Raw genomic sequence first — 26,305 nt, 5'->3', positions numbered from 1 at the left:
CCAGCCCTCCTAGTGGCTTTTCAGGTCCTCAAAATTATTTGTTCCTTTGCCTGTCTCAGGACCTTTGTACTGGACTCTCCCTCTGCTTGGTATGCTCGTAGCCCATGCCCTCATCATCCCCTAGTTAACTCCTACTTATTCTTCAAATCCAGGTTTATGGATCTCTTCCTCAGGAGTAGCCACTCTTCAGTATAGATTATACCAGCCCCTCCCCCACAACAGAAACCCTGTGCCTTTCCTTCATAATACCTATAGCAGATTTGTAATTACATATGTGTAAAGATGGTTATTTATGTCTGTTTCTCCCACTAGACTGTAATCTCCACAAGGGCAGGAATAGCATCTGTTTTGCTCACTGTTGTATTTCTGGCACTAACATAGTACCAAGCAGATACCAAGCAGATATTTCATAATTATGAAATATTTACTATTTACCTCATCCACTTTTCTGAGGGTCCAGCTCAACTTTTTTTTTTTTTTTTCCAGGAAACATCCTCAAGTGGAAGAACAGGAGGGATTTATGTTTGTGTACCCTTAGAAACTTCTTACCCCTAACCCCCCATGGCTACCTCTCCAATCACAGTGTAAGCACACTTGTGTTTCATCTTTACTAGTGACACAAAACAGTTCTGTGATCAGACATACAGGGGTTTTTTTTCCCCACACTAATCAATTTTCTGACACCAGTTGGATGTCATTCAATTCAGTTCTGACACTATCTACCTGGATTTTGCATCAGATCCCACAGCTTAAGTACACACTCAGTCCCACAAGACTGCCCCCACTCCAGAGACCAATTGCAAATCCCAGGCTGTCATCACTTGTACTTCTGTAAATCAAGGTCCCCATCACCCCCCTCCTTAGTTTTAATAATTTGCTAGAATGGCTTCTAGAACTCAGAGAAACACATTTACTGGCTTATCATTAGGTTGGTGCAAAAGTAATTGCCGTTTTGCATTGTTGAACTTTGCCGTTTGATACTGGAATACATTCTTAAATAAATGTGCTTATGTTACATCATTTTAATGTGCTTTTCTCGCTTAATGTTTGTATGTGTGTGTGTTGGGTTTTTTTTTTTTTTTTTTTGCTAATGACATTACTTGCTGCTGCTGCTAAATCACTTCGGTCGTGTCCGACTCTGTGCGACCCCATAGACGGCAGCCCACCAGGCTCCCCCGTCCCTGGGATTCTCCAGGCAAGAACACTGAGTGGGTTGCCATTTCCTTCTCCAGTGCATGAAAGTGAAAATTGAAAGTGAACTCGCTCAGTCGTGTCCAACTCTTAGTGACCCCATGGACTGCAGCCCACCAGGCTCCTCTGTCCATGGGAGTCTCCAGGCAAGAGTACTGGAGTGGGGTGCCATTGCCTTCTCCGCATTACTTGCTATGTATTATTATTTTAGACTAGGGAAATGCTGTTAGAGGAAAAGCAAATTTAAGTGATTTTCTGACTTGAGTTCAAAATGGGTTGTAAAGTAGCAGTTAAAACTCGCAACATCAACCGTGCATCTGGCCCAGAAACTGCTAAAGAATGTACAGTGCAGTGGTGTTTCAAGAAGTCTTGCATAGGAGACAAGAGCCTTGAAGATGAGGAAAATAATGGGAGGCCATTGGAAGTTGACAACAACCAATTGAAAGCAATTATCAAAGCTCATCCAACTACATGAGAAGTTGCTAAAGAACTCAGTGTTGACCATTCTCCAGTCATTTGGCATTTGAAGCAAATTGGAATGGTGAAAAACCTCAATAACTGGGTGCCTCATGAGCTGACCACAAATCAAAAAAATCATCATTTTGAAATGTTGTCTTCTCTTATTCAACAACAGCAAACCATTTCTTGATTGTATTCTGACATGACGAAAAGTGGATTTTATAGAACAATTGACAACGACCAACTCAGTGGTTGGGCCGAGAAGCTCCAAAGCATTTCCCAAAGCCAAATTTGCACCAAAAACAGGTTATGGTCACTGATTAGTGGTCTGCTGCCAATCTGATCCACAACAACTTTCTGAATCCTGGTAAAAACGTTACATCTGAGAAGCATGCTCAGCAAATCAATGAGATGCACCAAAAGCTGCAATGCCTGCAGCTGGCATTGGTCAACAGAAAAGGGCCAATTCTTCTACAGGACAAGACTCAACTGCATGTCCCACAACCAATGCTTCAAAAGTTGAACAAATTGGGCTAGAAGTTTTGCCTCATCTGGCATATTCACCTGACCTCTTGCCAATCGACTACCACTTCAAGCATCTCGACAAGTTTTTGCAGGGGAAAATGCTTCCACAAACAGCAGGAGGCAGAAAATGCTTTCCAAGAGTTCATCGAATCCCAAGGCATGGACTTTTACGCTGCAGTAAACTGGCTCCAAATTGGGAAAGGAGTACGTCAAGGCTGTATATTGTCACCTTGTTTATTTAACTTACATGCAGAGTACATCATGCAAAATGCCAGGCTGGATGAAGCACAAGCTGGAATCAAGATTACTGAGAGAAATATCAATAATCTCAGATATGAAGATGACACCACCCTTATGGCAGAAAGTGAAGAGGAACTAAAGAGCCTCTTGCTGAAAATTAAAGAGAAGAGTGAAAAAGCTGGCTTAAAACTCAACATTCAAAAAATGAAGATCATGGCATCCAGTCCCATCATCCCATGGCAAATAGATGGAGAAACAATGAAAACAGTAACAGACTTTATTTTCTTGGGCTCCAAAGTCACTGCAGATGATGACTGCAGCCATGAAATTAAGACACTTGCTCCTTGGAAGAAAGCTATTGCCAACCTAGACAGCATATTAAAAAGCAGAGACATTACTTTGCTGACAAAGGTCCGTCTAGTCAAAGCTATGGTTTTTCCAGTAGTCATGTATGGATGTGAGAGTTGAACTATAAAGAAAGCTGAGCACCAAAGAATTGACGCTTTTGAACTGTGGTGTTGGAGAAGATTCTTGAGAGTTGCTTGGACTGCAAGGAGATCCAACCAGTCCATCCTAAAGGAAATCAATCCTGAATATTCATTGGAAGGACTGATGCTGAAGCTGAAACTCTAATACTTTGGCCACCTGATGTGAAGAACTGACTCATTGGCAAAGATGCTGATGCTGGGAAAGATTGAAGGCAGGAGGAGAAGGGGACGACAGAGGATGAGATAGTTGGATGCCATCACCGACTTGATGGACATGAGTTTGAGCAAACTCCAGGAGTTGGTGATGGACAGGGAAGTCTGGCATGCTGCAGTCCATGGGATTGCAAAGAGTCAGACATGACTTAGTGACTGAACAACAATGTGACTTAGAGTTCACAATCTGAAACAAATTATATTTGCATCAGCCTAATATATAGTAAAGAAGGTGATACAGGATACAGATGAATGCCTAGTTGAAGAGATACATAAGACAAGGTCTGGGTTCTGAGTGCAGGAGCTTCTGTTCTTGTAAAGCTGGGGTTTGTCACCCTTCTGATAAGGCGATGTATTCACCAATACTGAAGCTCTCTAAACCAGCAGTTCAGGATTATTTTTTTAAATAATATGACTTAAATTATTTATTTATTTATTTTGGCCGCACTGATTCTTTGTTGCTGCAGTCGGGCTTTCTGTAGTGGCAAGTGGGGACTACTCTTCTTTGTGGTGTGCAGGCTTCTCTGGCTTCTCTTGTTGCAGAGCATGGGCTTAGCTGTGCCGCAGCATGTGGAATCCTTCCGGATGAGGGATCGAACCCTTGTCCCCTACAGTGGCAGGCAGATTCTTTACCCTGGATCACTAGGGAAGTTCAGTTCAGGGACTTTCAGTTCAGGGAGGTGTCATCATGCAGGCATGATCAACCCTTAATTCAATCTCTCCTCTCACTATAAGATAGGAGATGTGGCTGAAGATTCAAAGCTTCTAATTGTGGCTTCATCTTTCTGGTGACCAGCCCCCATCTCAGTGCTATCCAGAAGCCCCCCAACAGTTGCCTCATTAGGACAAAAGATGCTCCCATCACCCAGGAAATTCCAAGGGATTTAGGGGTTCTGTGTCAGGAACCAGGGTGAAAGATCAAATATTAGAACAAAAGATGTTCCGAGTAGTCTCACTGCTTAGGATATTACAAGATTTTAGGAGCTCTGGCCAGGAGGCAATGATTCTATGACAGTGTGACAGGCAGCATGCAGAGATCTTTGCCGTCTGCAGCCTGAGAGGAGAGCAGTCCACACAACACGGGGCTGTCCTGCCACCACCTTGTCTGCCCAGCCTAGGACATTGCTGGACCAGGAAGAACGAATGGAATTCTATTCAATGTATCCCCAATGTGAACCTTGTCCACCCATTTATCTCTGAAGACCGCTGGGTTCTGTATGCTTCCCTGTGGAAGAGACATCAAGCATTTATTCACCCGTTAACTTATTCGACAAGGGAGGAGGTATAGCAGATTGGAACTCTGTGCTCTTGAACCTGTTACCTTTTGGACATCCATTCTTCTTATCTCAAAAAATGGGGCTAATGACAGTACTTATCTCATAGCGTTGCTTCCCATGTGGCTCAGCTGGTGAAGAATCTGCCTGCAATGCGGGAGACCTGGGTTGGATCCCTGGGTTGGGAAGATCCCCTGGAGAAGGGAAAGGCTACCCACTTCAGTATTCTGGCCAGGAGAATTCCATAGACTGTATAGTCCATGGGGTCGCAAAGAGTCAGACACGACTGAGCGACTTTCACTATCTCATAGGGTTATCTTGAGAATTCTTGCAAAGGGTTAGCTTAGTATTTGTGCATGTGTGCTAAGTTGCTTCAGTTGTGTCTGACTCTTTGCGACCCTACAGACTGTAACCTGCCAGGCTCCTCTGTCCATGGGATTTTCCAGGCAAGAATACTGGAGTGGGTTGTCATGCCCTCCTCCAGGGGATCTTAACCCAAGGATCGTCTCAACCCACATCTCTTACATCTCCTGCATTGGCAGGCAGGTTCTTTACCAGTAGCACCACCTGGGAAGCCCTTTGTATTTAGTATATAACAAACAAATGTTATCTGCTATTACTGCTTGAATGTCAGCTGAGCACTGGCAGAAATGTGAAGCTGAATTAGACATATAGTCTAGAAGAAAGCAGATTATCACTAGATAATAATATGTGATCAGTTCTATTAGATCTAGACAAGCAAGAGTTAAGGGTGAAAGGTTCTAGGTTCTCCAGACACCCTAGTTTCCCTTCTAGATATATTTTTCTGTATGTGGGGAGGGTGGGGTGAGGTGGGTGCTCTGTCCCAACAATCTAAGTTCTCTCTTCCCTGTGAAAAATACTGTGAGGAAAGAACTCTAACGTTACTTCAGTGGTGGTGGTGGTAGGAGATGCCCCAAGAAGCCCCTGTGCCCAGACTAATCCCTCATTCTTCCCCGAGAAGGTCCATTTGGCTGGGCGAGTGGGAATGAGAGGAAGAGAGGTATTCAAAGTCAGGAGGTAGGTGAGATGTGCTGCTTGTATGGTTCGTTTTATTATTCCTTAGTGTGTGGTGACGCTTTCTTTGAAATGCAGGCAGATTTATCTGAGCCAGGGGACTCTTGCTGCTGCTGCTGCTAAGTCACTTCAGTTGTGTCCAACTCTATGCGACCCCATAGACGGCAGCCCACCAGGCTCCCCCATCCCTGGGATTCTTCAGGCAAGAACACTGGAGTGGGTTGCCATTTCTTTCTCCAATGCGTGAAAGTGAAGTCGCTCAGTCATGTCCGACTCTTAGCAACCCCATGGACCGCAGCCTACCAGGCTCCTCTGTCCATGGGATTTTCCAGGCAAGAGTACTGGAGTGGGGTGCCATTGCCTTCTCCAAGGGGACTCTTAGGGAGGTCGTTATCAATAGCTAGGCAGAACATTGCAGAGAAAACAGTGGCCTCTCTTTCCCCTGGACATGTATGGTAGAGGCATGGGAATCAGTCGGGTTGGGTGGCAGGTGGAAGAGAAAGCAGAGTCAGGATTACAGGCCCTCACTCCAGGTCCCCTGGTGCTTTAGCTGCTGTGTTCCTGGGATGCCCTCTTCCTGGGCTGTTGACTGACGAGGCCTGCATGTTAGAGCCTTTGTCTACAGGATACAGCAAGATTATTCCATAGCCAAGATCCAGCCCAGCCTTTGCCATGTAGGGCTCCTGGTGACTTCCCTTGACTTCTGTGTATGTGGCTTGTGAGCAACTCAACCTGGAGGAGGAGCTAGGGTTCTAAGTCCTGCAGTGGAGTCCTTAGGGTGGAGAGAATCAGAACAGCACTAAGCACTGACTGCCTTCTGGAATCACATCATCCCATCCAACCCTCCAACAAGGCTTTCAGTCCAGCATTATTATTCCCACTTTACACACGAAGAAACTGAAGCTCAGACAGATTAAGGGCCTTGCATGTGACATTTACCATCATCACCAAGCATCAGTGAGTTCCTGCTTAGATCATAGCAGTGCTTTGCTCAAATCTGCTAATGAAAACCTGACATCCTCATAATAGTCTACAAAGAACTGCCCACTGTCTTTCCTCTCTCACCACCACACTTCCACCTTTCCTGCTCACTCTGCTCCAGCCAGTCTGGCCTCTTTGCTATTTACTCTGAAAATGGCAGGCACATTTCCACGTTCCCACCTTAGGGCCTTTGCTATAGCTGTATCTTCTGCTCAGAGCATTCTCTCCTCCTCACTTCCAAGTCCACAGTCAATTCTCACCTCAGTGAGGCTTATCTAGGCAAACTTTTAAATTCTACTGGCTGCCTTCCGCCTCCACCCACACCCCTTACTTTTTGTAGCACTGACTTTTCAACTTGCTATGTGATTTACTTGTTTATCATACTTGTTTGCTGTCTTCCCTTCACCAGAATGTAAGCTCTGCAAAGACAAAATAGTTCTTATCTTGCTCTTCCATGTGTCTCTAGCCCTCAGAACAGTCTGTGGCATTTATCAGGTTCTCAATAAATATGCTATTATCTAGGCCTGGCAAGCCCGAAAGCCCCGAGCAGGGCACCCAGTACTTCACAGCCTCCTGCCCCGCAGGCTAGGAACTGGTCACTACTTTGTTCCTGCCTTTGTCTCCACCATGATTTCTGCGAAGCCGCTCCACGTGTCCATCAGCTACTTCTGCTAAGTCGATTCAGTCATGTCCGACTCTGTGCGACCCCATAGACGGCAGCCCACCAGGCTCCCCCGTCCCTGGGATACTCCAGGCAAGAACACTGGAGTGGGTTGCCATTTCCTTCTCCAATGCATGAAAGTAAAAACTGAAGGTGAAGTCGCTCAGTCGAGTCTGACTCTTCGCGACCCCATGGACTGCAGCCCACCAGGCTCCTCCATCCATGGGATTTTCCAGGCAAGAGTACTGGAGTGGGGTGCCATTGTCTTCTCCGAAGTGTCCATCACTTCATGGCAAATTGATGGGGGAAAAATGGAAACAGTGGCAGATTTTATTTTCTTGGGCTCCAAAATCACTGCAGATGGTGACTGCAGCCATGAAGTTAAAAGACACTTGCTCCTTGGAAGAAAAGCAATGACAAACCTAGACAGCATTTTAAAAAGCAGAGCATCACTTTGCTGACAAAGGTCCCTATGGTCAAAGCTCTGCTTTTTCTGGTAGTCATGTATAACATGTGAGAGTTGGACCATAAAGAAGGCTGAGCACTGAAGAATTGATGCTTTTGAACTCTGGTTTTGGGGAAAACTCTTGAGAGTCCGTGGGACAGCAAGGAGATCAAATCAGTTAATCCTAAAGGAAATCAACCCCAAATATTCATTGAAAGGACTGATGCTGAAGGTGAAATTCCAATACTTTGGCCAACTGATGCCAAGAGCTGACTCACTTGAAAGACCGTGATGCTGGGAAAGATTGAGGGCAGAAGAGGAGGGCGACAGAAGATGAGATGGTTGGATGGCATCACTGACTCAATGGACATGAGTTTGAGTAAGCTCAGGGAGTTGTGATGAACAAGGAGGCCTGGAGTCCTGCAGTTCACGCGGTCGCAAACAGTCTGACAGAACGTAAGAGACTGAAAAAGAACAACAATAAATATGTGTCCGGTGAAGGAACGAGCAAAAAAAATGCTGAGCCCTCAGAATGCCGGCTGGAAGGCTCTGTACTGGTGGGGGTTCCTTCCGAGAGCGGGAGTGTGGGAGAGGGATTCAGCCTGCCAGCAGTGGCCACACCTGGCATTCAGACGTCCGAGAAGGAGAGGGAAGAACTACATTTCCCATGAAGCTCTGGGCGCAGGGAGGCCGAGGGTGCTGCCGGGAAAGATATACGTGCGAGAAGACCTGTCGGAGGCCTTAAGGATGGCCGCTCAGCGAGGTGGGCAGTTGACTGGGGTGCCAGCGAGAGTGGGGATGGATTGCGCCCGACCCTTCCTGACCTAATACGGCAGGTCGAACTCCGCCCCAGCCCCTTGGGGCTCTGCGGAAAGATGAATGGGCGCTGGAAAGAGGAGGGGGCACCCGCGATGGGGATCGAGCCCTTATTCCAGCCCTCGAAAGGGGGTTTTGAGGGGAGACGATTCCGCATGGGTTACTTCTAGACTGGGTGCGGTGGAATAGGTTCCTCCCACGACCTCCGCGTCACCGTCACGCAGTTATCTGCCTCAGGTCAGCAGGAGATCCTTACTACCCGTCTTACAGACGGGAACATCGAGGCATGCAGAAGAGAAGGGTCTCAACTCACAACATACAAACCTCTTATTTGACTCTATCCCTCAGATAAAACCCTCAGCTAAGGTCTGGTTCCCCCGGGACAGGAGGGTCAGGCCTCAGGAGTGGAGTGGAAACTAACGCTCTGTCTGTACCCCCCCAGTATTCCCACTTTCCTGTGTAGTGCAGCAATATGCCTGGGGAAAGATGGGTTCCAACAGTGAAGTGGCCCGGCTGCTGGCCAGCAGTGACCCACTGGCCCAGATCTCAGAGGACAGACCATATGCAGAGGTGAGACCCCGGCTGTATTTCAGCCTACTCGACCAGCGGGTGGGAGGAAGGGACTCCTCTATCAAAGGGGCTGAGGCAAGTCTTGTGAATCTGAGGGGAAGGGGAGACAGCAAAGGGAGAGGAGGCCTTCTTAGGGCTTCAGATCTGTGCAGGTTGATGAACCCAGATGGCAGCACAAAAAGAAGTGAGGTTTTGTCATAATAGACAGGAATTTCCAGTACCCTCCTTCCTTCCCCAAGGAACTCTCAGCACTTACTGAATTTTATTTTCTTGAAGTATAGTTGATTTACAATGTTGTGTTAATTTCTTCTGTACAACAGAGTGACTCAGTTGTGTGTGAATGTGTGTGTGTGTGTGAAGTCACTTCAGTCGTGTCTGACTCTGCAACCCTATGAACTGTAGCCTGCTAGGCTCCTCTGTCTGTGGGATTCTCCAGGCAAGAATACTGGAGTGGGTTGCCATTTCCTTCTCTAGGGGATCTTCCTGACCCATATTCTTTTCCATTATGATTTGTCACAGAATATTAAATATAGTTTCCTGTGCTATACAGAGGGGCTTCCCAGATGGTGCCAGTGGTAAACAGCCTTCCTGCCAGTGCAGGAGACATAAGAGATGTGGGTTCAATCCCTGGGTTGGTAAGATCCCCTGGAGGAGGGCATGGCAACCCACTCCAGTGTTCTTGCCTGGAGAATCACATGGACAGAGGAGCCTGGTGGGCTATAGTCCATAGGGTCACAAAGAGTCTGACAGGACTGAAGCGATTTAGCACACACACACGTGCTATACAGTATGACCTTGCTGCTTCTTATTTTATTTTCTATTTTTAGCACTTACTGAATTTTAATTCAGCCCTCCTTGACAATTATAATTTTTACTTTGACTAACTGACTTTTTTAATAACCTAAAATACATAGTTATCCTGCCCATTTAGTAAAGGAAAAGCCAAAACACAGGAAAGCATTAGCTTCTACTTCTGAGATTGGAATAAATGAATGTTAACCCCTCACAGAGCCATTTGAGAGAGCTTTTCAGTGATCTTGACAGTGTAGGTTTCGTTCTCCTCACTGGACAGATGAGAAAACTGAGACCCAGAGACAAGAAATTGAAACTAGCCCAAGCTTCCGCAGCTGGTTGGAGGCAGAGCCTCAACTAGAGCTTGAGTCTCCTGACTCCTGGTATTCTGTGGTCTGCTGCACTGGGTATGTCTGTGATGGTATGAACATTTATACCCAGTCCCAAGAGGCCTGTCTCAGGACTTGGCTGCCTTATGGGGAGCACAGGATAACGGAGCAGGGCAGGCCAATGGGTGGTGCCAGGTTCTGCCTTTGTCCCTCTTAAGTTTCCTGTTTTTACAGCTGTGGATGGGGACGCACCCCCGGGGAGATGCCAAGATCCTTGACAACCGCATCTCGCAGAAGACCCTAGGCCAGTGGATTGCTGATAATCAGGACAGCTTGGGTTCGAAGGTCAAGGACACCTTTAACGGCAAACTGCCCTTCCTCTTCAAAGTGCTTTCAGTTGAAACGGCCCTGTCCATCCAGGCACACCCGAACAAGGTACAGCATCAGAGTAGGGCACGGAGGTCAGGTTAGAGAAGAGCTTAAGAGTGCAGACTCTTGTACAGCTTTTACTTCTGCTTTTACCCTGCCCATGCCAGGCTCCAGCCCAGAATTAAATCCGAGCCTGACAACTCCCAGTTTAGCTCTGCAAGGCCTATTGCCAGTGACACATGTGGCAACGAAGTTCTAAGCGGACAGCTGACCAGCCTGTGCCATGGCAGCTTCTCCAGGCTTGTTCCTCGCTCCCCTCAGCAAACCCCAACCCAGCCAATTCATATCTGCCCTATTTCCACCTGACTGTCTCAGAGTTCACCTTCCAAGGCACAGCCTAGTCACGGCCTTAATTCCATCCCTGTGGTCTTTCTACACAAGCCTGTGTGTGAGTCTTAGCTTAAGCATTTGTCCAAACGTCATGAGCAAAGAAGACCTAGAGAAGAGAGAGACTTACCCAAAGTTACACAGCTTGTTAGTGTCAGAGCTTGGCTTGGTATTTGGGTCTTCTGGTTCATAGTCCTCTTAAAGTCTGCCCCAGCTCTACCCCAGAGTTGATCCATGTGCCTGCCTTGGGTTGGCTGAACCCTGAGTTTCTGAATTATGCCTTGACTGAGCTCAGTGCCAGAGGCAGGAAGCTGACTGGGGAGGGTCAAGAACAAGGGCTGGTAGGAACTGGTGTCTTGCTGGGTGACGGCTGCACCTAAACATCTTCCTCTCCCTTGCCCATCCCACAGGAGCTGGCAGAGAAGCTGCACCTCCAGGCTCCACAGCACTACCCTGATGCCAACCATAAGCCAGAGATGGCAATTGCCCTCACCCCCTTCCAGGGCTTATGTGGCTTCCGGCCAGTTGAAGAAATTGTGACCTTTCTAACAAGTAAGGTTGGGCAAAATGCTAAGAGCCTGCATACTGGACCTAGGATGCAAGGGCAACCCAGGGCAGAGCTGGAGGCTGAGAACAGAGGCTGAGTATCCCAGGAACTGAAGGGCTGGTTGGCCTCATGAATTTTTAAAAAATGATTTATATATGTATTTGGTTACATCAGGTCTTTATTGTGGCAGGCGGGATCGTCACTGCATCAAGCGGAACCTTTCATTATGTTGCACGGATGCTCTAGTTTGTGGCATACAGGCTCCAGGTTGCTCAGGCTCAGTAGTTGCAGTGCTCAGGCTTAGTTGCTCTGCCGTATGTAGGATCTTGGTTCCCCAACCAGGTATTGAACCTGCATCCCCTGCATTGCAAGGCAGATTCTTAACCACTGGACCACCAGGGAAGTCCCATGGCCTCATGAATTCCTGATGTTCCTGGGGGAGGCTCATGAGACCAGGCTCAGGTGTGGTTGCTGAAGGCTGGTCATGAGCAGTAAATTTTCACTGCGAAACTTACATAGCTTTGCCTGGCTCCTTGGTTAGGAATGAGACGGGGAGGCCTCCTCCAGCTTTCCACCGTTTGCGGGTTCCATCTTAACCATTCCTGATGCGGGTCCTGGCCTGACCTTCCTGCAGAGGTGCCGGAATTCCAGTTTCTAATTGGAGACAACGCAGCAGCGCAGCTGAAGCAGAGCCTGAGCCAGGACTCCGAGGCTGTGACTTCTGCTCTGCGGAGCTGTTTCTCCCACCTGATGAAGAGCGAGAAGAAGGTGGTGGTGGAGCAGCTGAACCTGTTGGTGAAGCGGATCTCGCAGCAAGGTGGGTGTCTTAGGCCTGAACGCAGTGCCCCTTCCTGGGCCCCTGGTACAGTTACTAGGCTGTAGGAATAGGGTTCTCAAGCCCTTTGCTTAAGTAGAACACCAAAACGGTCTGACTTAGATGGCCTGTTAGCAACTTAGCATTTCTTTCCCAGCCTTTATGGAACAGGGCCCTGCTGCTTCCTACCTGGTAATCTCCTTTAGATGAGTGGAGACAGGCTGGTCTGGAAAAGTACTAGGCTGTCTCTCACCTGGGCATTCTGAGATTTCTCAGCCCTAGATCTGCTGTCCAAAGGGTTTTATACTTTGGAGCTGGAGAACAGGAAGGAGATAAAAGGATCCAAAAACCTGAATTCCTGAGTTCTCAATCAGTAGATCTTTTCTTAAATACCTGCTCTGGGCCCAACCTTGTGCTAATAAGGAGAGTTCAGGAAATGACTTTGATGGGTGTGGTTGTGTCAACTTTGGGTTTGAGAGTTAATACAAGCAGTAAAGAGCAAGGCAGAAGACTCTGCTAGGAGCTTATATGGCACACATGATGAGCTCCAGCTCATTCTCCACTCTGCTTTTAGAGACACCCCCACCACACACACAGTTAAGGAAACCCAGCTCACCGCCCTCCCCTCCTTCCCGCAGTTCCCAAGCATTCCCTCACCACTCTAGCCCAGGCTGAGCTCCTTCTCCCCTGGTCAGCCTGGGACACATTTCGACCCTTGCATCCTGCCTCATGCTCTCTGGGGTGATCAACCATCACTCTTTGCCTGGGACTGAGAGATTGTAGTGTTAAACGGAAAGGCCTGGGCTAAGTGGGACAGTTGGTCACCCCACGGAGAACCCTTGGGTTCTCTCCTAACTAGATTTTAAGCTCCTAGAGCAGTCTCAACCAGGGGACACTGGAAGTGTGGAGGTATCTTTGGTTGTCAAACCCGGGCTTGGGGTGCTAGTGGTGTTTTGTAGGTGGGGGCCAGGGATGCTACTAGACATCCTATAGTACATAGGACGGCCCCCACAACAGTTACCTGGCCTCAAATGTCAGTAATGCTGAGGCTGAGAAGCGCTGTATAAAGGACTACACTCTAGCCCTTTTAGTGCCCGGTAGAGTGGTGGGCATATCAATAGTCAAAATGGGGAAATGGCATCTGTGTAGGCTGGAGTAGCAAGGAAGGCTGGCCCCACAGGGTGGGGGATGTGACTAGAACATGCCCACCCGTTCCTGGATTCCTGGACCAGGGTCTTCTCTAGGACTCTCTCTGGGGGGGGGGGGGGGGGGGGCGGGGCAGGGGGGGAGACGTGAATACCCTCAAGGGTTGCTGAGTAGCCTTGGGGTGCTCTGTGCCCCTCAGTGGCTGCTGGAAACAACATGGAGGACATCTGTGGGGAGCTCCTGCTGCAGCTGCACCAGCAGTACCCGGGTGATATCGGATGCTTTGCCATCTACTTCCTGAATCTGCTTACCCTGAAGCCGGGGGAGGCCATGTTTCTGGAGGCTAACGTGCCCCATGCCTACCTGAAAGGAGGTGAGCCGCATTTCAGCAGTGAGCCCCACGGCCCACCCCCTCAGGCCTTGTTTCTCCATCTGGACAGAACAGGAGGTGGTAGTTGAGGAGACTGCCTTTAAAGTCCCATCCAGCTCTGAGCTCCCAGGGCTCCTGGGATCAGCAGGGAAGTGACCAGTCGGGATGATGAATGCCAGCTCAGTGCTGGACACTGGTTGGATCCTCACACCATCCCTGTGAGCTCAGGACACCCTCATGTTAAGCCCTGTCAATATGTGTGCCAACCGCAACTTGAATCCAAGCCTATATTGGATCAAGGCCATTGTTCTCTCCCCCGCATCATAGTGCCTTCACACGTCTATCGCATCTATGCAGAGATTTTGTTAAAAAACACATTGCTGCAAAGGGGTGTCACACTTTTATAGTTGGCTGCTTATCCACTTGTAGACAAGGTTCTTTAGTAAAAGGGGAGAATACAATGTCTCCAGAGGGTTGGAGCTCCCCCAGGGGTTAACATGACTCCCCTTGAGAGTGGTGGGTGACATCACCTGTTTTGGGTATCTGTTATCTTAGCCCATTCTCATAGAAGATGCTGTTCATACAGTTTCATCTAATGCTGCTGGGAGCTCATGGCACTCAGGTTAGAAAGCCCAGCCCTGGAGAGCCAAACTCCAAGGCACCCTTAGCACATGCCCACTGTCTGTCCCCAGACTGCGTGGAGTGCATGGCATGTTCAGACAACACAGTGCGTGCTGGCCTGACACCCAAGTTCATCGATGTGCCAACTCTGTGTGAAATGCTCAGCTACACCCCCAGCCCCAGCCAGGACAGGCTCTTCCCTCCAGCACGGAGCCCGGAAGACCCCTACCTCTCTATCTATGATCCCCCTGTGCCAGACTTCACCGTTATGAAGGTGGAGGTGAGTGAGGGCTGTGGTGTTTCTTGTGTGGCATGTAGAACCCTGGCAAGGCCACCGTGTGGGGTATACCTGGGGCTGGGCTTCCTTTCTGCCAAGCTCAGGTGGTGGGCAACTGCCGCAGGGCCTGCCTGTGCCTCTCTGTACAGGGACCAGACTGGCCTTCGTGCTGGTGAAAGCCTGAGCAGCGGGGCAGGAGGCAGCAGAGCTCTCCCTCTCACTACCCTTGGGGTGGTCCTGGGGGCCCTGGCAGCTCACAGCAGCTCAGACCCTGCTCCGTCGTGTCGTTTCTTCCTGCCCAGGTACCTGGCTCTGTCACTGAATACAAGGTCTTGGCCCTGGACTCTGCCAGCATCCTCCTGGTGGTGCAGGGGACAGTGACAGCCAGCAGCCCCACAGCCCAGGCAGCAATCCCCCTGAAACGTGGTGGGGTGCTCTTCATTGGGGCCAACGAGAGTGTCTCACTGAAGCTCACTGTGCCTAAGGACCTGCTGATGTTCCGTGCCTGCTGCCTGCTGTAGAGGCCACAGCCTTCCTGGCTCTCCTCTGCTAGTAATCCTACATCCTGGCCAGCCTCACCGCTGCAGACCCAGCCCAGATCCCTTCCCTGCTCTGGGCTCTGTGGGTACACCCTGAAAGACTGGGGGAGAAGACCTTAAAGGTGGTGACTCCCGAGCAGGCCGAGGCTGAACTGTCTTCTTCCTGGTAGGAGGGGCCCATGTGAGGACTGAGAGCTGATACTCCCCTTGGATCTCGCCACACTGGAGCCAGGCTCTCCTCAGAGCTCAAGGAGAGCAGCAGCCCTGTCCCAGCCTATGGCATTAGGCAGACTGGTGAGATATAGGATTAGCTCAGCAGCAGTCACAGCAAGATAGGTAATTAATCTGTAAGAACATAGGGTTCCACAGTGCAGAGGGAAAAGCGTAGCCCCTGTGGCCTGATGCCGCTCTGTTAAAGCAATTAAAGATCACTTGTTTGAGGTCTGTGGGCTAAAGAGCACTCAGCCTTTGCCATTCCAGTCCCTGAAGTGGGCTGAAGGAGCCCTCCCTGGATGTTGTCTAGTTTTTGCTGTATTCCAGTTTCAGCTTCCTGAGGTAGGCAGAGGCGTCTATGGGACAGGCAGCCCGCTGTAGCCTCAGCGGCAGCTTGCAGGCAGGCCTCAGGCCCTCTAGCCCTGCAGACAGTGGAAGGTGTGTCTAAAGAAAGGAACTGTCAGTGCAGGATTCTTCTCCAATGTTTTAGTTGGCTTTAGGGCGGGGATCAGGCTCTGGGAGTTGGTGATGGACAGGGAACCCTGGTGTGCTGCAGTCCATGGGGTCGCAGAGTCAGACACGACTGAGCGACTGAACTGAACTGAGGGCAGGGGCTGGGCTTCCCTGGTAGCTCAGCTGGTAAAGAATCTACCTATAATGCAGGGGACCTCAGTTCGATTCCTGGATTGGGAAGATCCCCTGAAGAAGGGATAGGCTACCCACTCCAGTATTCTTGGGCTTCCCTAGTGGCTCAGACAGTAAAAACTCCGCCTGCAATGTTCAATCCCTGGGTTGGGAATATCTCTTGGAGGAGGGCATGACAACCCACTCCAGTATTGCCTGGAGAATCCCCATGGATAGAGGAATCTGGCTGCAGTCCATGGGGTCCCAAAGTCAGACATGAGTGAGTGACTAAGCATAGCATAGAGCAGGGATCATCCACTAAGATCAGCAGGCTGGATCTGGCCACGCCCTTTCTTTGCATACCATTCAGCTGCTTTCAGGCTACAGTGGCAAAGCTGAGTCGGTGCACCAGACTGTATGGCCTGCAAAGCCAAAAGTACTCACTGGTCCTTCACAGAGAAAGGTTGTCAACCACTTCTTTAGAGCACAGTCAGTCACTGTAGAAGTGGGGACTGAAGGACAAGACAATCCAACTTGTGTTGTGAAGAGAAACCTAGTTCCTTTTTTCCTACGATGGCAGGAAGAACCTACACGGGCATCTACTCTCCCTGTGCTTACCCTCTAGAGGTGGGACACCCTCTGCAGGGGGTTGTATAGCTCTGTGTTTTGTCACTGCGGTTTCTGACTGGCAGTCTTAGCTCCTGTCATCCCAGACTAAGCAGACACCCAGGCTAGTGGCTCCTTCCTGTTGGTAAGGGATTAGTCTCACACAAAAGGATCTTTCTGGGCCATTGCCCACATTAGACCTGTACAATGGAATTCCAGGAAACTACCTACAAAAAATTTTAGCCTATCTGTTTTGGGGGTTTTTTGCCTCCAATAAGTTTTCTTCAGCTGAAAAAAATCAAGCAAACAATACCTCCCATAAACCGAAAACAAAAAAACCTGAGAAGGGTCTGCCAAAGGGAACTCATAAAGAGAAGTGATAAGGTAGCTCAGTGATAAAGAATGCACCTGCCACTGCAGGAGACATGGGTTCGATCCCTGGGTTGGGAAGATCCCCTGGAGAAGGAAATGGCAAATCACTCCAGTGTTCTTGCCTGGGAAATTCCATGGACAGAGCAGCCTGGTGGGCTACAGTCCATGGGGTCACAAAACAGACATGACTTAGCGACTAAACGATTCCATCCGTGGTCTCCAATGAGGACTGAAAATGGCACCCCCTGGGAACAGGAGAAAGGAGGGGTGGCCCTTGGCAGAATGGTCGCAGTTAGAACTGTTAGGCTACTTCTTCATTTCAGAATTCAGAAGGGGCAACGGCCATGGTCTAGGCTTTTCTTAAAAATCCTGTTGCAACACAGAGACAGCTCAACAGAATGACGGTATTTATTTCTACAAACTTACAAAGCTGTAGAAGCCTAAGCCAAGAGTTCTGTAAAGGCCACGCAGTACCGCTCCTATGCATGAGGTAAGCCATCTCCCGAGTGCCATCACCTGCACGCCACCCCAGCACTCTTTTATTAAGGCAGTTTGGTTCTAGACACCTTGGTGCTTTTATTGGTGACTTTCTAGCCCATGGCTTCTTAGCCCCAAGCAATTGACCATTTCTACCCTGCCTTGCTCTATGACGTTTCTGCAACTTTTTCTACAAAGGTAATGCCTCCCCCTCAGGGTCAACCAGCCCTGAAACATTCCAGGGAGAGGTGTAGCCAATACACCAGTGTGGCTTTATAACAACAGCCATTGGAGGGTCTTGGTATTGGGGGCCCACTGCCATCCTCACCCCCAGCAGCTGTCAAATACTCTGTCCCAGTGAAATGAAGTAAGAGGCCGGGCAAGTTCCCAAGTCAGGACCACACCTCAATCCTCACTACCCTACCCCTGTCCACTCCCATTCAGCTCCATCTGGTTCTAGGTAAGGCAAAAAAAAAAAAAAAAAAGGAACCACTGAAAAATTTCAGAGGCCTGGTACAGCAAGAGATGCAATCTAGTAGGGGTCACGGGAGATTATGCCTGTCCTTGCTATGTTCAAACTGGGGGCTGACTGTAAAGCCCAATCTTGAGTATCCACTGTGGTCAGAGGAATCTGGATGCAACAGAATGGCTCTCACTAGGGTGGAGGGCGGCCCTCTGCAATGGCAAGATTATCTCCTTAGGTTGGGTTGGGAGGGATAGCTGGGGAGCTTCCACAGGTCCCTCCTCCTTATCCTGTCAGCCTATGTCAGGGCCCACACAGCTGTGCAGTATACATCTCACCATTGCTGCTTCTCAAGTGTAAAATGTTAAACAAATGAGGGAATTCCCTGGTAGTCCAGTGGTTAGGATTCTGAACTTCCACTTCAGGGGCCTGAGTTCCACCCCTCCCTGGTTGGGGCACTGCTGCTGCTGCTGCTAAGTCGATTCAGTCGTGTCCGACTCTGTGCGACTCCATAGACGGCAGCCCACCAGGCTCCCCCGTCCCTGGGATTCTCCAGGCAAGAACACTGGAGTGGGTTGCCATTTCCTTCTCCAATGCATGAAAGGGAAAAGTGAAAGTGAAGTCGCTCAGTCCTGTCCGACTCTTCTCGACCCCATGGTCTGCAGCCTACCAGGCTCCTCTGTCCATGGGATTTTCCAGGCAAGAGTACTGGAGTGGGGTGCCATTGCCTTCTCCAAGATCTCACAAAACAACAAAAAATCCAAATGGGAAGGCACTTAACTGCTCCTGCAGCTCCCTCTGCTGGTAACCAAAAAGTGCAGGCTTCTGTGGCCAGCTCCAGAACCTTCATTCAACCTTAGATCAAAGACTGGTGAAGATATTAGCTAAGACCAAGGTGAAGAATGGCAACCAAGGAAAGAAATTTTGTCTACCCGGTGGAGTAGAGTTAGTTTTCTCTAACTAGGGTTGGACTAAACAAGTTACTAAGCTCACACAGACACATGGACCAGTTGGGAATGCTCAGCTTCCAAGGATTCTGGAAGCCTTGATCAGGCTGTGCCATCAAGCAACTTGTCGTACTCTCTGCCACAGTCATACAGGAACAACTGGCAAACATGTAACCCATCTTGGAGCTTGGAAGAGAAGAGAATATGGAATTTCCTGAACTGAACTGGCCCCAAATAGTTAAATTCTTTTTCCACAGACTCCCAGCTGCAAGCCATAAAGTGCTATTTTCTGCCTCCATGCAACACCAGCCAGCACAGCCTGGGCACAAAAGCTCCCTTTTTCCCTCCACAGGGCATCATGACAAATACCAATCAAGAAGTCTGCAAGTTTCTCTTCACCAATTTTGTCACTCAGCATAAGAAACAGAATTCCTGTGTTCCTGCCCTTATTAAAGCAGTTTCTCCAAATGCTACTCCAACAGCAGAGAACTGCAGAATTCCACCTGTCACCCTATGACCCAGATGGGGGCCTCTGGCCTGAGAAGCACCAGGTTTGGGGTAACTGCAGTCACTGCCTTTCCCAGAGGGTCAGTGTCTCCAGTGATCCTGGGGTTGACATCAGTAGGTTCCCACTGCACTCTGTGACCAATGCAGGGTCAAGAGGACTCTGCAGGCATGGTGAGCAAGACCTGTCCTAGAGGGTTATGTCTACTGGAGAGTACAGGATGAAGAGGCCCCAAGACAGCACCAGCAGCAGGAGCATGTTGAGGTCATGGGCTTGGGAGGAATTAGGTCCAAGTCCTCATCATCTGGAATCTCATCCAAGTGATACCCGTCCTGGAGCAGCTGCCGGCTCACATCCTGGTTCACCTGCTAAGAACATGAGAAGAGAGAACTATAAGCCAGGCCACAAGGCAGAAATAACTGCTGCCCCCAAAGCAGACCCACATCTCACTGGAGCTTACTGTCCATTTCCTCCTGTCCGTGCTCCACCCTCAGGCCAGGCCTGCACATCCCTGGACTACAGGAAGAAGTGCTAACCTTTTCCTACCTGTCTCACCCAGCAGGGGCTGGGGGACATCCAGGGACCTGAGCCAGGACTGTCCAGGCTGCACTGTTACATGCCCCCAAGGAAGCTGCCCTCACTCAAGAATCCCAAAGCAGGTGATATGAGATTCGAGATTATGTCTGAAAGTCAAGCCCTGACCATTACCACTGTGAACCCAGATTGGTTCCTATGAAGGTGAAGATTATGGAACAATTGGTACCAGTACAATGGGGTAGACGGGTGGAGGAAAATGGGTTAGAGCAGAATAGGGTGGGGAACAGCTGCTTCTGCACTGCCAGTGTTTCTCTTTGATGCCAACAGAGCTCATTCCTTGCAAAGTAGAACCTGTCAGCCTGCCTTCACCAGTTCCACCAGTTCCAAATGAGACTGGGGAGTGTAGGACTTCTCTGGCTCTTGGCTTATTTTTCTTTCCTTTGTTCTAACAATCTTAGGCACCTAGATATTCAAGGAGGATACAATTTGCAAACTGTATTCTCTGGCAGAAACTCGGGGTGGCCAAGGGTTTCCAGGAACATGAGGAAGAAATACCAGTGGTATATAGTCAGGTCCCCAGCACTTCACCTCTGTCAAAAGCAGTAAGCCACAGATGCCAGAACCTTCGGTCTCTGTTTTAGTCTGGGACAGTCACTTGTCCAAAAGGCCAGCCCAGGAGTATCTATCTCAGTCACAGTTCCCACAGATGGAACAAAGGAGGAACAGAATTTGTCTGGCCTGGAAGTAAGCAAGCTTGAGGATGGAAAGGGGAGGGACAGGAATGCTGATCTCAGGTAAAAGATGATCAAAAGGAGGCAGAGTAAAATTACTCTGTCACTGGAGACAGGACTAAGACCACTAAGTCCAAGCTGCAGGAGACTTTTCCAATTAACAAGGAAGACGTCTCTATGAGCTACCTGAATTGTGTGTGTTGCAGGGGAAGACAGGCAGCAAGGTTTCTTGGAGGTAGTACCCAATTACAAGAAGCATTCAAATAAGCATTTAGCTGGGATTTATCAAGAGGATTCCTTTTCTAAGTGGTGGCCTGGTTTAGACTTGTGAGGTCATTTCCAGCCCTAAGAGTCTCTGGGGATTTCCCTGGTGGTCAGTCCAATGGTTAAGACTCTACACTTCCAATGCAGGGGGTGTGAGTTTGATCCCTAGTTGGGGAATGAAAATCCTATATGCCAAAAAAAAAAGTTCTGTAGTCTCCTGCGGGCCTCCTCGGTGACACTAGTGGTAAAGAACCTGCCTGCCAATGCAGGAGACATAAGAGACTCTGGTTCACTCCCTGGGTCGGGAAGATCCACTGGAGGAGGGCATGGCAACCCACTGCAGTATTCTTGCCTGGAGAATCCCACGGACAGACGAGCCCGGTGGGCTATAATCCATAGGGTCGCAAAGAGTCAGACACAAAGAGACTTAGCATGCAGCACACACATAGTCTCCTGGACTTTCAACAGTCCTCTTCAGACACCTAAACTTCTGCTAGGGGAACAGGGTAGAGTAGAAGACTGGAGAACACATGGGAAGTCTGGTACAGTGCCATGCATATAGCAGGAACCAGACAAGCGTTTCGCAGTGGCTATGACACTGCCTGCAGCCTGGCCCCGCCACAGAAAGGTGCTCTGGACTTGCCTCTGCAGAGGAATACCCGGAGGAGTATCTGGATTCCAGCTCTCCATCACTAGGACAAGAGGAAGACAGTCAGTTCAGGGAGATGCCTGCGGAGCACAGCTGCAAGCGGCAAGGTGCACAACATGTAAGGGGGTCTGGAGGACTTGTGAAGCAAAGACCACACACCACAGAACTCAAACCCATAATCTGCCATGAGTATCAATGGCTCCTTCTTGGCTCCAGCAGGGAGAGTCACTGTCACTAATAATGCAGACATAATAGGACAGGATGACTCCCCCAGACAAGGTTGGTGCTTCACATCCAAGAGCAGCAAGGTCACCTATGAGTCCTCTAAGCAAGCCATCCCGGAAGAGACAGTGCTCTGAAGCAGCAGCCCTGGAACATGCACAAAAGGTCTTGGAAGAGACAGGGAAAAAGCAAAGCAAGTTGTCTGCAATTTTTATCCAAGGCACTCCCCAAGGGGTATTTCCAAGGACAGCACTTACCTGTCAGAGTCGAGGGACACCAGGTTTTCATCTGGACTCTGACTAAGAGCAGTGTAGCCCTTGTTAAACTTCACTGACCTGAGGGGAGATGGGGGAGAGACCAAGCATAGATGCAGTGCCAGCATTTCAGAAGGAAAGCCAGCGTCCTCACCCTTATGGGGAAAACAAAAAAACTGACTGCACTACTCCTGACTATCTTCTACCTGGACAGCCACCACTGCCTGCCATGTATCCATGCACTTCCCCACACCGCTCTCCCTGCTGCTTCTGAGGATAAGCACACCTCCTCTTCTAAGAATCAGGAAAAGCCCGATCTCCCCACCTTTTTAACCTGAGGACAGAAAAATCAAAGTCCTTAGGCAAATTCCTTCACCTGCTTTAGCTCAAGCCCTGGTGAAGGTCCGATCCAGCCCTCAGTGCTTACCGTTCTATTAAGGAAAAATCACAGTCCTAGCTGTTCCCACACTGCTCTCCATCCTCACTCCTGGGGACCCCAGCCACTACGCTCCTCCCTAATATAGACAGTGATTGACCCTACGAACTGACAAAACTCATAGCAAGGCTCTTTCCTCGACACCATCACATCCTGGAAAGCAAAGAAAAGGTCTTTCCTCTTTCCATTTTTAAACAGTGAATCCGACAGGCCGGCGTCAGGGGAATGACTGGCTCGGCTTTAAACGTGGGTACTCGGTCTCCCAGCCTGAGCACTAGGGCCTACTGTGAAAACGCTTGCACAGAGGAGGTGGCGCCTGCTGAGACCTTTTCCCTGAAGAGTCGGGGCGGTTCGGCGCGGCCCCCAGCATGCCTTTTCTCCGCAGAACCGCCTTGGCCAGGTCCCGGTGCTTCTCTGGAAGTCAAAGGGCCCAGATCAGCGGGCTCATCCCTATTCCGCCGTGTCTCCCAAACGCCAGGAGCCCGCTCTCCGAACAGATTTTCTGGTGCGGGAGCGGGCTGCAGTTGCCCCTCCGGGGTCGCCCCAGCGGCGCTCCGGAGCCAGCCCGGGAACGCGGCAGCCCGCCCAAGCAGAGACCCCTCCCTCATCGGGCCGCACTCACTCAGCTTGGCCTGAATGGAAGGCGCACGCGCCACCATGTACGGGCCCCGCTTCTCCACAGCCGCCGGGATCCGCTCTCCCAACCGGGGGGCTCCAATGCCGCTTCGCCCGGAGGGCAGCCCCGCAGCTCCCGTCCCGCTGGGCCGGGGTCCCGGGATAGAGGGCGCAGCATGCCCATCGGGATCCGCGGTCGCCATCGCCTGGCCACGCCCCGCCGAGTCGCGAAGCCCCGCCTTCTGGCTAACCAGCCGCCAGACGGGAGGGAGGCGGTCCCTCCTGGAGCAAGATGGCGGCGCGCAGGCGTGGGCCGTGCCCACCCGAGCTTTCTGGCCCCTCCTGCTGTGTGATTGGCTCAACTGTTCCGCCTTTCCGGGGGTTGGGTTGTTTCAGTTCCTCCGTTCTGGCACTGGCTCGCCTCTCGCAGTCGGCCTGAAACTGGTGATGTCAAGCCAAGTTCTGTCTCTGGTCGAAAGTAAATATCAGTATTTCCGGGGAGCTGCGGGTGTGCGCCCGCACACTCAAAGCCCTGATGCCTGCGCTCTCACCGCAGTGTCTCCGCAGTGGTCCTCTCGCCACAGCCGGAGCACCCCAAGGGCGGGCGAGAGAGAGGCTGGATTGAATCGGAAAGCGAGCGGTAGGAGAAAGGGAGTTAATAACGCCCTTCTCCAGAAGATGAAACAGGTCGGAAAGGTTCAAGGACCTTGTGGAGGTTACACAACTAGAGGCAGTTCCTTGGCTGATAGATATAACACCAAACCCTCGTTATTGCCAGCACTGCGCAATGCCCGAGACCTTGGATGAGGCCTGACCCTAAGCCTCAGTTTCCACGTTTCAAAATGCAACCAACATCAGTACCTGTCTTATAGCGATAAACAAGGACAAAACAGGACTTGGGAAGAAAACCGAAAGTGCGCTGAGTTTGTGTCGGGGCACAGGACTGTCATGGCTCTTGACGTCTCTGGTCCCCAAGGGCTTTTGGCTGGCTGGAAAGTAGCTCTAGATCCTTGTAGTAATTGCCAAATCTCATGAGGCTGTCCCAAGGCTAATTTACTAGCTTTCACAGGGTAAGTCAACAGTGTGCAACTTACGAATCCCCAGGGCCACCCAAAGAGTGGAGCGGGAGAGTGCCCTAGATGGGCTAGGAGAAGCACAAAGGAAAGGTAACTATTTTGGTAGATTCCACCGCTGTTTTTAACCTCCAGAAACAATCATTTCATATGGTTTGACTTAATATTTAATCCTCCTGACCTCCCAGTGAAGCACTGTTACTCCCATTAAGCAAATGAGAATTAGATTTGGTCAAGTTCACCAGTAAAGCGGTAAACCTAGAATTTGAACCCAGCTCTCTGTGGACTCTGAAGAGATGGTTTTTCTCATAGTTGTCTTGTTAAGTTGATGGAGACCTACCAAGGGGCCAAAGAAAATGTGATCAAAACCCTCTTGATGTCACAAAATCTCTAGGAACTTGTAGGGAAAGAGTCTGAGTGCTCTCATCCATGACACTCCTGGGTCTCCTATCCTGGCAATCCAGCTAATTGCCATGTGGTTGAATATGGGCCCTGAATACAGATAACTTGCTCTGCCATTTATTGGTAAGTTAGTTAACTCTTTACGTCTCAGTTTTTTTAACTGAGGAATGGGATAATAATAGTACCTATCTAATAGAATTATGAGGTTAAATTGTAAAGTGCTTGGGACGGTATTAGCATATAGTAAGTGCTCAAGAAATGTTACCTCATGAAGCTTACACAGTGTTTTAAGGATTTAGGGTTTTATTTTCTCAGTTGGCTTTACATGCTTCCAGACAGACCACCTTAATGATATTTTTATCCCTTGTTTTCAGCACAAAGTCATAGTACTACATATTTGTTGAATGAATGTCCTATTTCCCTTCTTAACTTTTAGTCAATTTAATCATAGAACTTTGGGGCTGGCAGGAATCTTGGAGATTATATAGTCTAAATTCATTTTATTATGAAGAAATTGTGATTACCCAACTGCCTTGATCTGGGTGTGGCAGTTCACTTTTTCCGCTTAAGATATTGTATTCACTAGGAACCTAAGAAAAATGAATAACTTCCCATTGCCCAAAGCGAATAGCAAAGATTAAAACCTAGGTTGTAAGGGGGTAAGTCTCCAGGGCAAGAACGGCTGCAGCACACGGGGCACAAAGCCTGTCTTCCTCACCCCAGCTGCTCAGACTCTAACCTACAATGTCTATGCTGGCTTCCCTGCAGGACTGGAGATCTGTAATTCTTCCGTCAGCAAAGCTTTATTCATCTATATGTCAGGTGCTATGAAGATCTAATGATGAACAGGACAAAAAAAGTACCTCTTAGTCTCTGATTCTCAGTCTTCTTTCTTTTATTCTTTGTTGTGGGTTGGGGGAGATTCCTGGCTACTCAGAGTTAAGACTCCTACCCTCATTCATGCCCCCATGGAGCAGTCACATTTACGTTTGTTTGTTTTTTTTTTAATATTTATAGAAGTTTTAATTGTGAAGCAAAGAGATGGTCTTAGATGGAGTCCACAGGGGGCTCTGGAGTATGAACAGTACCACTAAGTTAAGCCCAAGTCACATTCTTTATTTTTGACTCCAAATCATGGGAATCCTACCCATCGCCCAAGTTTTCTGGTCCTGGAACAGATGAATCTTTATGATCAGTTGAGAATACTAGTTCTGCTGTCCAGTAAAATTTAATTCCCTCATCTAGACAAGAATCTGGGATTAGGTATAGAAAAGAATGGGAGACAGTGGTGAATTTATTTTTTATTGAGGTATAATTGACCTCTAACACTGTGTTGATTTCAGGTGTACAAAATAATGACTTTTAAATTGCCAATATCCGCTGGATCATTGAAAAAGCAAGAGAGTTCCAGAAAAGCAAAGCATCTATTTCTGCTTTATTGACTATGCCAAAGCCTTTGACTGTGTGCATCACAATAAACTGTGGAAAATTCTTCAAGAGATGGGAATACCAGACCACCTGATCTGCCTCTTGAGAAATTTGTATGCAGGTCAAGAAGCAAGAGTTAGAACTGGACATGGAACAACAGACTGGTTCCAAATAGGAAAAGGAGTTCGTCAAGGCTGTATATTGTCACTTGTTTATTTAACTTATATGTAGAGTACATCATGAGAAACGCTGGACTGGAAGAAACACAAGCTGGAATCAAGATTGCCGGGAGAAATATCAATAACCTCAGGTATGCAGATGACACCACCCTTATGGCAGAAAGTGTAGAGGAACTCAAAAGCCTCTTGATGAAAGTGGAGAGTGAAAAAGTTGGCTTA

General features: G+C 49.2%; 2 protein-coding genes across 9 annotated transcripts; one reads left to right on the top strand and one right to left on the bottom strand.

Moving 5' to 3' along the window:
• Nucleotides 1-8,174: 8,174 nt before the first annotated feature.
• On the top strand, nucleotides 8,175-15,533 carry MPI (mannose phosphate isomerase). Of its 2 annotated transcripts, XM_027521485.1 has the most exons (8): nucleotides 8,176-8,275; nucleotides 8,771-8,898; nucleotides 10,254-10,454; nucleotides 11,186-11,327; nucleotides 11,957-12,139; nucleotides 13,482-13,655; nucleotides 14,345-14,553; nucleotides 14,853-15,533. In XM_027521485.1, exons 1-8 carry the CDS (start codon nucleotides 8,260-8,262, stop codon nucleotides 15,069-15,071), a joined length of 1,272 nt encoding a protein of 423 aa, XP_027377286.1. In that variant the 5' UTR covers nucleotides 8,176-8,259; the 3' UTR covers nucleotides 15,072-15,533. The 2 variants fall into 2 exon arrangements, with proteins under 2 accessions (XP_027377287.1, XP_027377286.1); XM_027521486.1 differs by lacking the exon at nucleotides 14,345-14,553 and having other exon boundaries at nucleotides 8,175-8,275.
• Nucleotides 15,534-17,294: 1,761 nt separating this feature from the next.
• On the bottom strand, nucleotides 17,295-23,261 carry FAM219B (family with sequence similarity 219 member B). 7 transcript variants are annotated; one of them, XM_027521164.1, is made up of 6 exons: nucleotides 23,012-23,261; nucleotides 22,716-22,803; nucleotides 21,957-22,034; nucleotides 21,791-21,846; nucleotides 21,472-21,520; nucleotides 19,578-19,661 (listed from the first exon to the last, which is right to left on the bottom strand). In XM_027521164.1, exons 1-6 carry the CDS (start codon nucleotides 23,205-23,207, stop codon nucleotides 19,658-19,660), a joined length of 471 nt encoding a protein of 156 aa, XP_027376965.1. In that variant the 5' UTR covers nucleotides 23,208-23,261; the 3' UTR covers nucleotides 19,578-19,657. The 7 variants fall into 7 exon arrangements, 4 of the variants coding, with proteins under 4 accessions (XP_027376963.1, XP_027376962.1, XP_027376965.1 ...); XM_027521163.1 differs by having other exon boundaries at nucleotides 19,581-19,664; nucleotides 23,012-23,259; XR_003507389.1 differs by having other exon boundaries at nucleotides 19,621-19,664; nucleotides 21,637-21,846; nucleotides 23,012-23,260.
• Between the last annotated feature and the right edge of the window lie 3,044 nt (nucleotides 23,262-26,305).

The sequence above is a fragment of the Bos indicus x Bos taurus genome, chromosome 21 (assembly GCF_003369695.1).
Source record: "Bos indicus x Bos taurus breed Angus x Brahman F1 hybrid chromosome 21, Bos_hybrid_MaternalHap_v2.0, whole genome shotgun sequence".
Lineage (NCBI taxonomy): Eukaryota > Metazoa > Chordata > Mammalia > Artiodactyla > Bovidae > Bos > Bos indicus x Bos taurus.
The sequence above is the reverse complement of the archived record's forward strand: the minus strand, read 5'-3'. Positions and strand labels throughout refer to the sequence as shown.